General features: G+C 39.6%; 1 protein-coding gene across 6 annotated transcripts in view; it reads left to right on the top strand.

Moving 5' to 3' along the window:
- LOC122765483 (diacylglycerol kinase zeta-like) overlaps positions 1-12,613 on the top strand; it is an 80,733-nt gene that overhangs the window by 8,117 nt on the left and 60,003 nt on the right. For 4 of the 6 annotated variants that reach the window (XM_044019741.1, XM_044019740.1, XM_044019742.1 and 1 more), the window contains exon 1: positions 7,787-7,858. The exons of 1 other annotated variant lie outside the window; for it this stretch is intronic. Coding sequence is in view for 1 of the 5 variants with exons in the window: in XM_044019746.1 (XP_043875681.1) it covers positions 3,664-3,899 (236 nt within the window). In the remaining 4 variants the exon portion in view is untranslated. Of the gene's footprint in view, positions 1-2,762; positions 3,900-7,786; positions 7,859-12,613 lie in introns of those variants that run through there. One more of the 6 variants, XM_044019746.1, reaches the window with a different exon arrangement.

Below are 12,613 nucleotides of genomic sequence, written 5' to 3'. Positions count from 1 at the left end.
ATATGAGTTGAGGAAACAACCAACCAATAATGAAAATAATTTGTATAATAATAGTAGCAACTCTATGACTCAATGGGGGTGGATTGGCTCAGTGGTTTAGACCGGTACCCCTGTGTGCAGAGACATCATGGTCACTGGTTCAACTCCACCCTTGGCAGGTTGTAACTCAATTCCCTTGTAAGTCGCTTTGGATAAAAGCGTCTGCTAAATGACATAATAATGCATATTAATAATACATAATAAATGACAATAATGTAATGTATGATTCCTATAGTACTGTAATTACATTTGTAAAGTGAAACATTAAACCATATATTTGGATAAAATCAAGTCTACTTTGGCAGTTTGATCAATAAAACAAAGTCTAGTGATATTTTTAGACACGGTTGCATCTTTAGCTGTGATCACCACAGCATCACCCTGCTCATGTCTTGTATCACATGTTTGTCTCTCCAGTGTTATTAATGAGAGAAAAGGGCTTAGTGCTTTGCTGTGCTGTGTTCTCCATCTCATTAGGAACATTGTTTGCTGTGAGGTCAGGTTTAGGATTAATGTGACAATTTTTAATCAGTCGCAGAGGCACAGAGAAAATCAGGTCAGTTGGGGGGTGTTGAAGGACCTCTCTCTCTAAACTGTGTGTCGTGCTGTCGAGTGATATTTTGTTTGTCATGGAAATCCAGAGTGGGCGGCAGATGAGAGGGGACAGTGATAACCAGAGGAAGAGACAGGTGTCTGCGTGTGTGTGCGTGCGTGCAAAAGACATAAAAGCACTAAGATGCACTCTGTGTATCAAGGTGGATCGGAACCATAAACACATTGGACTATAACAGCAATAATAGCCATTTTTCAAATGTTGTTTTACTTTGATTTCTGCGCCTACACACCAAAAATACATACTATATAATACAGGGGTGTCCAAAGGTTACTGGGGGCCTTTTTTTCCTTCTTTTTAACAGTAACATTTACATACAAATGCACTGTTTTATAAAAATGTAATTTGCATTGTCAAAATTATCATTTTTAAATGGAAATGTAACCAAATCTAAGATGCGCAGGAGTGAAAAAAAGAAAAAAAAAATTATTTCAAGGCAAAACCGAAGCTGCGGGCCCTACAACATTTCACCGAGGGTGATGATTAGCCAGTGGGCAGTAGTCTGGACACCCATGATATGATATTGAAAACACATCTTCTTTTTTTTGTCAGTAAGATACAGTTGAAGGCCCTATATGCAACATTCTGCCTCACAAGTTATCAGAAAACAAATATCACTGGAGTAAATATGAAGGAGTAGTAGTATAATGGAGTAGTAGGCTCATATTGAAGAAAATATTTGAGCTTTGGAGAATCCAGTCGTAATATTATAACTTTTTTTAATGCCTCCATCCATGATGAAATGTGATGAGAATGCTTCACCTTCATGTAAAATTGGGAAAACACTTAGAACAGTATCCAAATTTACTCATCTCTAACCCATTTATGCATTCTGCTTCCTTTGCTCCTCTGTGACACTTATGTTCATTTTGTTTCAAAATGTCATCAGTTTAAATGTTGGGCATTATATTTATTACAGTCTTCTGTCATTGTATGTCCCAAACAACACATTCTTAATGCTTAATCGAGAAAATAATCAACAGTTTAAGCAATAGTTAAGTCATTTTTTCCCAAATGGCTCCTTTTTTCTCCGTAAATAAAAATACATACTCCTAAATAGGCGGATACTGAATCCTACAGGAAATGGAAGAGCTGCAAGTTCTGTTACACAGCACCCTCATGTGGTTGCACATAGAGAAGGGCCTGCGTGTGTGTGTGTGTGTGTGTGTGTGTTCAAGTGTTCAAATTATGGCTTATAACTAATGATTATGTTCATTATATAATCAAATTATAGTATATAATATAATTGACTTCAGACTAAATAAAACTGTAATTCATAACTGTAAATTTTAATTCGTTTTAATGACTTATAATTTTAATTAATTTGTTATTTTATAATTATTTACTTTTATATCACTCAAGATAGGGAGGTTCACTATCACTAGCCACTGCTGTGAAATGAGTAATGGGAGTTAGTTCACCAAGATAAGCTGTAGGTGGTGCATCACAGGATAAGAAGGCACAACATAATGATACAATTAAAGTATTTACAGTAATAGCACTAAATGTCAAGGAATGTTGTGTTTCTCCATCAGTTCACACATCCCTCCTCTCGTCTGCTGCTTCCCCAATTTTCCCAGTGCAGCAAAATATAGAAGCCTGAGTGTTGTTGTTACAGTCATGTGATTTCTAAACATAATCCTTTATTTACTGACTCTGTTTCCATTGCAGTCATTCGCATTAACCTTTTCCACCTCCTTCAAGTGTAAAGAAGATATACTTAGTGAGATATGCGTCAGCTTTCTGTTTTTGTATTAAGATTTATTTAATACGAAAATGATTTCATAATTAGACTAAAGTTTGTGTTCCTTTGTAATATTATTACAAAAAAATTTGCAATTTTGCAATCTTGGCACGAGAAAGTTGCCGTCAAGTTATCTAAGAGCCCAAAACCTCAGACAGAAATCAAACTATTTTATAAGAAAACACTTACATATGTACCCTAAATGTATGTTTTATGTCATTTCTGTGGCCCGGTATCAGATTTTTACTGGATATAATCTAATGTCAAGTATATGTGAGGAGTTAGTCAGAAGAAGTAAGTGAGAGATTTCCAGTCAGGCATGTGGTAGAGCAGCTAAGAGTGAGGCCCTCATTGTTGTCAGTTTGCACTTCCTGGTTTTAGCCGGGCAAGCAGTGCAGCTGAAGTCCAGACTGTGTGTGTGAGTGTGTGTGTGTGTGTGTCCGGGTCTGCCTCACGTGGAGGTGACTGTTGTGAGAAACTGAAGAAGAAGAAGAAGAAGAGGAGGACACTAACAAGCTGAACTTAGCCAAGAACGAAGAGGAAGTGCGAGAAGCGAAGCGGGGCAGGAAGGCAAGAGGAAACAAAGAAGAGGGAGAAGAGTGAGTGACAGTCACAGGAAGAGTGTGGACTGATAGTAATAGTGCTGTGTCTGACAGCGCTCGTACGGAGCGGAGACGTGGAGAGGAATGTGGGGGGATTATCTCTCCCTCAGGACTCCACACTAATCCCTCACTACACACACACACACACACACACAAACACACACCTTGTGCGTCTTGTAAAAAGACCTTTGGATTATTGCCTCGTTCCTGTGTAGGGCAGCCATGTTTGATGTCATAAAAGTGTAGTAAAAGCGCTCATTGTTCGTCTCTTAGTTTTACCGTGTGTGTTAACTTTTTTAAGTGCGACTTTGTTTCAACACAAGTCAGGTTTTCAGTGCTTTCCTTAGCAGTTTAAGTAAAGTCTCTGCCTTTGGTTTTAGATTTTGGAGCGCAGTGTACACATTTTAGCCTCAGTGGTACAGGTCGGAGGTCACAGCAATCAAATGAATAGACTGCAGTGAAGCACCTGTGGTCAGAGTGTCTTGTTTGAGGAAGCTAAACACATTTTTATAGACTCGTATACATTGGATACCTCCAAACAGCAAGAATTCTTCTGGGAATCTAAGGAAATAGACTCTTTTTTGTAGATCTTTGTTGCTCAGAATGCTTATCCTGCCAGAATATGACAGGTCATGTGACCTCTGCAACTGAACACATTGTCTGTCATGGATATGGACCTGGGACAGGAGGCTGGAGTGGCGAGTGAAGACGACGAAGAAGTGTTTTCAATTGTACAAGAAGTTGATGGAGAGTACAGCTCGGACTCCTCCTCCTCTAATACCTCTCGCCGCTCCTCCTTCACCCTCCTTCCGCCGTACCCCCCGCTCTGTGTGGAGGAGGAGAAGGAGATGCTGAGTGGCTGCTCCAAGTCTTTCACTGGACTCAAGATCTTCACCCGCAGGTAAGAAGGAATGAGAGAGAGAAGAGAGGATGCATGAAATGGCTTCAAATCTGTGACAGTGACCAGCAGGGGGAGCCATTGGTTAAAAAACTGATGTGACAGGCTGTAATGTGCAAGCCTTTTTTATCTACACTATCTGTCTGTCTGTCTACCACACACACACACACACACTCATACAACTAAAGCTAACCTTATATTAATCATAATCTGACTAACCTTACTGTAACTCTAGCCTAAACCTGAACTTCAGCTAGACTTTAACCTAACCTTAATTGAAACCTAACCTAAATCTTAACTTACACTAAACCTTTATGTAACCTTAATTTACTCTTAACCAAACCCTAACATAAACCTTTTAGATACTTCATCTTTTAGATGAAGTGTCAGAGCTTTTCTGTGTGTTTTTACATGCAGGTAAGACACATTAGTGGGACATGGACATCTCAGCTAACTAGCAAAACAAAGGCAGTAGTGGAGGACTTAACTTCAACCTCACCTTACTATCGCTTAATTCTAGACCTACTATTAACTTAAATATCCTGTAAGCAAATTCAGCATTTCTTGTCTTCACACATTATATATGTTAGAAAATAGTGGCCGAGAACAAAAATGACATGTGTAGCGTGTACTCGTAAATATTTCTGGAGTTAAAGCTGAAAATAGTTTCTCTCCAGTAGACACACAGGAGCCATAGTGAGCTCAACTCCTCCTCAAACATGGTGTCAATAAAAAAAAACCTCAGCATGCTTTTACAAGTGAGTCACTGCACCTGCTTCTACACTACTGCCTTTGTTGTGCTAGCTAGTTGAGATGTCTATGTCCCGCAAATGTCTGTTACCTGGATGTAAAAACGCACAGAAAAGCTCTGACACTGAGGAAATGAAGTTGAACAGAAAGAGGTGCTGCTGTGAGGCTGCAGGTGCCGCTAATGACTGGCGCCACCATCAGTTCAACATTGGGGTGTCACAGTATTTTCAACCGTCCAAATAAGTCCCAAATCTCTCAGTGAATTCCAATATACATTTCAAAGAGAGCTGTAGTTAATGATTTATTTATGTTGTAATTTTACTTTTTTGTATACAAGCAAGGACCTAATTTAATGAACACATGTCAAACTTGCATGTGCAGGTTATAATAAAGTAAAGGATATGGCTTGTTGTATGTTTTACATAAACGTTTGTGAGCGGGACCAGGTTCTGGACTTCCACAATTGCTGTCTGGGATTTCAGCATTTTGGGAGGCACTGACGTCACTCAGGGGAACAGGGGGCTACACTTGTCTATGCCCGGGGAGCATTTGGGGTTTGGGTGTCTGGGTTACCCGGGAGTTTACGTTAATATTCTATACAAAGACTGACAAATTGTGACGTTCGCTAACTCTGGTCCCCACTTGAGAGGGTGGACCAGACTTAAAACCTTGTTTGTAACTTTTTTAATCACTCAAGTTAGGTAAGGTGGTCAGAAGTGATCATTTTATCACTTTACAGGGACTTTAAACTAACCTTTTTTTAACCTCACTATAAACCTAACCTTAATTTAAACCAAACCTGACCTTAATCTAAATTTACCTTTACCGTCAACTTTACTATAGCTTTAATCGAAACCTAATCTTATCAGCACTTTAAACATGCCCTAACCATAAAACTAGATGATGTATGTTATGTGGACTTGCAGTTTTTTTCCCCAATAAGGAAGGCACGTCTCCAGAATGTGAATGTGTAAACACACTTGAATGAATAATGCTGTACAGAGACCACACACACACACACACACCTTAATTTAGACTGCTGTAGAGACTCTAACCTTGCTCACTTATAATAAATGTGGTGACGTCGAACTAGACCATCACCTCTCACCCTTTCCACATCTGTAGACTTTAGATAAGAAGCTAATTTGATAAGGCGTCAGATCTTATTAAAGATGCAGTTCACACATTTGAGAAAGAATCTGGCCTGGGTTTTTCCCACTGTGCTATTTCCTGCTGTACCGGTAAATCAGGGCAGGATAAGGATCATATTTGTGTGTGTTCTTGTGTGTATAACCTTGCCAGCGGGTCGCTCGTCATCATGTGGACAGGGGACACGATTCCCACAGCAACAGGGGCTGGCTGCTGTTGTCATGCCAACAGAAACAACGGTGACAGTTGTGCCTTCAGCTTGACCAGACACTCCATGAAGCCATTGTCAGTGTTCACGGGTGGGGAGCACAGTCTTATTGTGCAGCACTTGCAACTAATTTGCCTCGTCTGGGGCCTGATTAGAAGACAGAAGATGTTGTGTCGTGTTCACATGCTGTGGTCAGAGGCTTGTGCTCATTATTAGTTTGCCATTGGTTTGATTATCAAAGGGACAGTGTCCAGTTTTGTGTCCTAAAAAAAAAAAAGACCTCTCACATGAAATGTTATGGTCTCAATCACTTGTTAAAGTTCTTCTTCAGTGTTAGGCCTACAAACTCCTCAAGCAACACCCGTTCCAAAAAACTATCTGGTGACGTCAAGACATGTTGTTAGATACGTCAAGTCTAGAGCTGCAACTGAAGACTATTTTCATAATTGATTAATCTTTTGATTATTTTCACGATATCGTTTGGTCCATAAAATGTCAGAAAAAATGTTAAAAAAAAGTTGATCAGTGGAAGAAGCAAAAAGTGAAGAAAATATTCACATATAAGAAGCTGAAACGATCAGATATCTTGTTTTAATAATGAAAAAAAGCTTCAAACCGATTAATCATTAATCAAAATAATTGGCGATTAATTTAGTCATCGGTTCATCGAGTAATTGTTTCAACTCAAGTCAAGTCTCATTAAGGAAGCTATACCCACACTCAAAGGATATATGAATTATGTCTTTGACTTTCTATTTTTTGGAAATAAGGACAATAGATGGATAAATAAAAAAGCGTCGCCATCTTGTGCCATCATGCTTCTACAGCAGTGTGAATAGATAGACCAGCCAGAGTCTGTGTTTCAGGGGAGAAGTCTCACCATTAAATCTAACTAGTTATCACACACTGGACAATTAATGAGTCATGCAATGTCTAAAGGTTTGAGTCGTCCGTCCTTGGCTTGTGGTCACAACTCCATCTATCATTTTACATGATATCATTGTTTATTTGTCTCCACGCATGCTTGTGCTACTTTTTCTTTGTTTTGGTAGTGAATGGACTTCTCGATACCATCAAAGAGGAAGCCGTTGGCTTAGTGATGTGATTCAGCAGCTGGAGGAGAAACGTCTCCATAAAGACGGTGACTAACAGTCACACTGCGTAACAAAATATGGTGATGTTGTGACACAAGAAAATTGGACCGGTGCGGGACATCATGAGAGCAGAGTGTTAAGTGACACATTTTTCAGGTTGACACCGCTGACCCTGTTTTGGCTACATCCAGTCAGGAACAGGAGGCGAGTAAAGGTCAAAGCAAACTAAAATTTAAAGTGTTGCAGAGTTCGACGGAGTCTAAATTGTGCTCTTGGGAGTGCAACTGTACAACAACGGGAAAGAAAACATAGTAATTTAAAAAAAAAAAACTTTGAATAAGATTAAAGATTTAATTGTTAAAACTGCACAAATGCAGTAGGTGATGAAATGATTACTGAGTTAAATCCCCATCTATTTAGAATACCGCATTCCTTTTTGACTTACACGCAAACAGAGTGCCGCATGAAAGCGGTGTCACGTCGCTATTGCTCTTTCACGGGCCTTTTTCCGTTTCCTCTTTCTCACTGTGTGTGTGTGTGCATGTGTGTGAACATTCATCAGACAGTTCTGCACTCAGCTTGTCGAGGAAGTGCATTTAGTTATTTTCGTCCTCAGGCTTGCTCCCTGTTTGGGTCACGCCCACTTTCTCTCTCCCTCTCTCTCTCTCTCTCTCTGCTCTGTTCACGATGTCACTGTTGACCGTGGTTTAGTGCGAGGCAAGAGTGGAGGCATGGATGGATAGACCTCCTTTCTTTTTCAGGTCGGCTTCTTATTTCCTAATCTTTTAGTACAATGACAATAAAGTAGATTGTTTAGACTAGAATATAGCAGGCAGATGTAGTAATCTGTATCTGGTGCTGCTTCATGTTGTGCTGGATTATCACCAGTTTGGTTGAACAGATTAGTCAGTGGTCTGATGCAGTGCTGTGTTCCTCTTCATCTATGACAATAAACCTACCATTGCAAAGGTCGTGTTACCTCAGTGGTTCACATGTCAATGGAAACACATCAGTGTTTGTCACAGCTTTAGTTTTCAAATCATTTGTGGAAGTGTCAGTGCACACAAAGTTGTATTATTATGGTGTACCATGCATTTAGCATTTACCGGAGTTGCTGGTATATCCTTCCGTCGTACAGTGATTATTGTTGGATGGTTCCTTTTTTTGTGTGGTTGCGTGAGGTGTGACTGATCTATATTAAGTGAGGGCTGAATGCTGTGCATGCTCTCTGCACCAAAACCAGCCTTGAGACAAGAAGCCTCACTTGAACTTGAGTGTCTGCCAGTGGGGACACAAGGAAAAACAGATTTTAGCCTCTTACCAAAAGAGGCTCACCTAATAAAATGTATTCTTGTCTTAGTCTGTAATATCTTCAGAAAATGTACAGTATATGACAGTATTTTCTTCCTCTCACTTGGAGACAGATGGAGACAGCAGTGGTTCAATGACTCCTGTGTGTTCAGTGTGTAAAATCACTGATTTTCTCTACAGAGTTTGGTGCAGGGAGTGTTTTAGAAAGCAACGTAAACTTCAGTTTATAGTTATAAAAGACTGTCTGACTGTGAGCAGACGTAGATTTTATGAGACAAGCAGTTGAAAGTGGCTGTGTAAAGGCATGGCTGCTGTTGGAAAGTTGAATACTTCTCAACTTCTATCAAAAGCAATGAAAAAGATCCACATGTGGCAGAAATAAAGTAAAGCCTTTGATTTAAATTGTTTTAAAATTCTTCTTCTATGGTCTGATCTCTTCATCAACAGTCAAGAATTACAGGTGTCATTGGGTTTGTAGGCCACTCGTGTTCAAACTGGGTCTCTTCATTGTGTGCCAGTGGTGGCTTTTAGGTGGAAAAAGGAACGTGCGTGTGAATTTTGTCACAGATAATTTCCCAAATGTAAATAGGGCTGCAGCATTCCTATGTTTGGGAATGGCTGCTTTACTCCTTCAGCGGTGGAAAAAAAACACACACAAAAGAAGCGAGTCCTTACACATGTCGAGGAAATTTTGTGATTATCTGTAATAACAGCAGGACCAGACATGACTGAATGCTGGTATAAACACACCACTGGTATTTCAGCAGCGCTTACAGCAACAGTCCAGTAGCAGACTGCAGATTCTGAACGCAGTGGAGCTTTGAGAAGCTCAAGAGACAGATGTTTTTCTCAGGACTTAAGGGAGACGTACAAGGAGAATGGTGTTTTATGCTTTTTTAACTTTGGCTCAGGCCCAAGAGAAGAGCATGACAAGACACAACTAAATAAATCAGTGGGTAATTAATTTTAAGAAGAGGTAAACGGATCGTGACTTAATCCAGCACCAAAGTCCATAGAGAAAATGTGTGTTTTTACCTCATGGGGACTCATGAGCTGCTGGTCTACTGCTGCCTTATTTGGTAAGTTTGAGTCATTGAGGTAAATCCAAATGAAGGATTTCAAACACTGAAATAAAAAAAACAAATATGAACTTATTGAAAGAACCAGCAGTGGATCAACAACTCCTGTGTGCTGTGATGTAAAATCACTGACTTCCTCTTTGGACTTTGGTTCAGGAGAGTGTCAAGTTTGTTTACAGGGTGTCACAAGCATCAGTTTTCTGTCTAACTGTGAGATAAGATAGATTTGTAATAGATCAGCCTTTTGTTTAGTGGCTAAAATCTGGTACGCTGGGTATGTGTCAGTGCCTTATACTATCTCACGTCAAGAAACCATGAACTATCCCTTTTTAGGTGTTTGGACTAAAAACATGTCCCCATTTAGACTGATAATAGAGAGAGCGGTTGTTAATAAGAACTTCTGTTTAGAGTAAAAACATCTCCAACCTGAGAGGGAAAGGAAAGGAAAGATGTGTGGGCCTGGTAAACACGCACCATATCCAGTATGAGAGAAATTTAGATCAAGTTTTAGTGCGTAATAGAGAATATTATGGCTCTACCATCCCAAATATTAATTTCAGTTGAAGTGGCAACAGCCAGGCAACTGTCCTGTCCATGATGTACTTCAGAAAAAACACTTAGTTAAGAAAAAGGCTTGTTTATTTTTGAATTTGATCACCAGTGGTGGAGCAGCCAATAATGGTGGACGATGAATGTAAGAAAGACGTTGTTGTTAAACGTAATTCTATGTTGTTGTAGAAAATGGGCCCTTTGCACAGCAGATGGGTAACGCTGGGAAAATTACAGGTGTAACTCATCAAATGAATAATGGAGTTCCATTCTGCTTTCTCAGTTTCTGCATGTATTGCACCTTCTTAGGGGAGTTTGCATTTAAACATTCATACATAATTCTTACTTGATTTACAAGATCTGTTTGTGTAGAAGGAAGAAAATTATAATATAATCCTGCACTTTTTTTGTGACCAGTGTTTTAATTCGGCACTGGTTCGATCTGGGCGTAATCAGATTTTGTTCACGAGTGGTGAACCGATATGGTGACTGCTTTTTGCAAATGGATCACTCTGTGGTCGCAGAAAGCTGTAGTGACGGTGAGGAAAATACTCAACTGTCATCTCCAAAAGTAGATTCTCCCAATTATTATACATGAAGATGGTGTTTTTTTCCTGTTTGATCAGTGTTCACCCTCATTCTGTACCATACATACAGTATGCTGAGATAACACCAAAGAACCTAAATGACATCTGCTCTAACTGCTCACAAAGATGACGGTTTCACAAGTCGTCTTGTGGTTCTTGTGATAATAAACTTGCGAAAGAACCATCCCCAAGTGGCAATTTTTTTTATTCACATCCATTACATTAGTAAATTACCAGATGGTTTTGTTCAAAGATACTTACAGAAAATGCATTTAGGTGAGTAAGAAAACTGTTGGAAATCATCCATACGCCTGCATCTCCCAAATAAACAAGCCTCCAGAGAGCATATCCATTGCTGAAATACCAATGCCAGAATAAATCTTTAGAATACAGTGCAATAATATTGTAAGCGGAGGGATCGGGGAAGTATATATACACATTTATGGAGGGTGCAAATACATTTATGGGTCGTAACCTGTAAAAATACATAGGCTATGCCCAGATAGAAATAGCATTTAAGACACTTTTTCTTAGATCACCTTATTGTCTATTTGCATGTTTGTTCTTTATGTTTATACTTGTATTTTCCTCATCGTCGCTACTACCTTCTGAAACCATGGATCCATATTGGATTCCGTTTACAAGAAGCAGTCACCGCATTGGTCTAGCACGTTCACGTGGCGGACTCTTACCTACTTGTGAACAAAATCTGAATAGTCCCGGAGCAAACTAGCGCCGAATTAAAAACACTGATCGCCGAAAGAACTGCATTATCAAAGGAGGAGAACTGTTGCTCAAGTTGCTGTTGACGATTTGAATATTTCTCTATTTTTGCCGCATGCAAGTTGAGTGGCGCGTGAAAGTAGCTCCATTCAGCAGCGTACAACATCTACTCTGAAGGTCAGAGCCTGTGGCCAAACCGAGCTTCAACCTTTCCATTCGTCCTGTGTGTAGTAGAAGCAGCAGGCTGAGGCATACATCACATTCCATTTTGGAACTGATATATTGTCGACAGATAATACTATATGTCATATTACAATAAACATGTCAGAGCCTTGTGAAGGTGTTAAACCTCCCACCGCTCTCATTTTCTTTGGAAAGTTTGGTGTCAGTACATTTGGCTGCGGAGCAGTTTTCATGTCCAAACATTTGCATATTACACTACTGTGTTTATGTAAATATTTAATACAAAGGCACAGAGCTCTGGATAGTGTCACAAAGAAGCACACACTGCTTTCCATGAAGGTCAGTGTCAGCTGGTTGTTCTTTCGGCTGAGGTCTTACACTACTTTTTTTGTGTTGTTGTTGTTGTTTTTAATCTTAGAACAAAAGTATTCTTGTGAGTCCTCCATGGATGGATGGCTCAGGCTGTAACCCCCATATATCCATGTCTGAATGACAGCCCAGCCGAGTCGCCCCCTGGTGTTTTGCCATTATATTCTTACTTCTTGATTGACGTTACCATCCATTTTTAGTGGATGAAATCTGGTTTAGTGGTAATCATTTTATGAGAAGCCTATTAGATTTAGCCAAGCACTTCAGTGACACCATGTTTGGAAACCTAGAAACTAGGCCTGATACCACGAGCATGCTTTGGTTTTAGCTTAATACAGGCTCCAGTGGGTTCCTTTAGCCATCAACCCTGAAGAGAAGACAACTTAAAGATATTCCTTCCAATAGGTTATTGTAAAACTTGGAATTCAAGCAACCTTAATGAGAAAAATTGGCCCGAAATCTGTGACTGTGATAAAGTAATGAGTACAGAGTAGGAGAGCAGCAGTTTGGTTGTTATTGCTGATTAATACATTTCAGTCACTAACTCAAACATGTTTAGTATTAAAAAACTGTGGTAAGAGACCTTGTTGTATTAAACTACCTTGTAACTTCACGGTTAATCAAAAACATAATCTGACAGGATGTAACTGCTATGACGGAACTGGTGCAACAATGGCTAATAACATAATAGAGCGGCAAACATATTCCTAAAATA

Source organism: Solea senegalensis, linkage group LG2 (assembly GCF_019176455.1).
Source record: "Solea senegalensis isolate Sse05_10M linkage group LG2, IFAPA_SoseM_1, whole genome shotgun sequence".
Taxonomy (NCBI): domain Eukaryota; kingdom Metazoa; phylum Chordata; class Actinopteri; order Pleuronectiformes; family Soleidae; genus Solea; species Solea senegalensis.
This window is presented reverse-complemented; position numbering and strand designations above follow the sequence as displayed.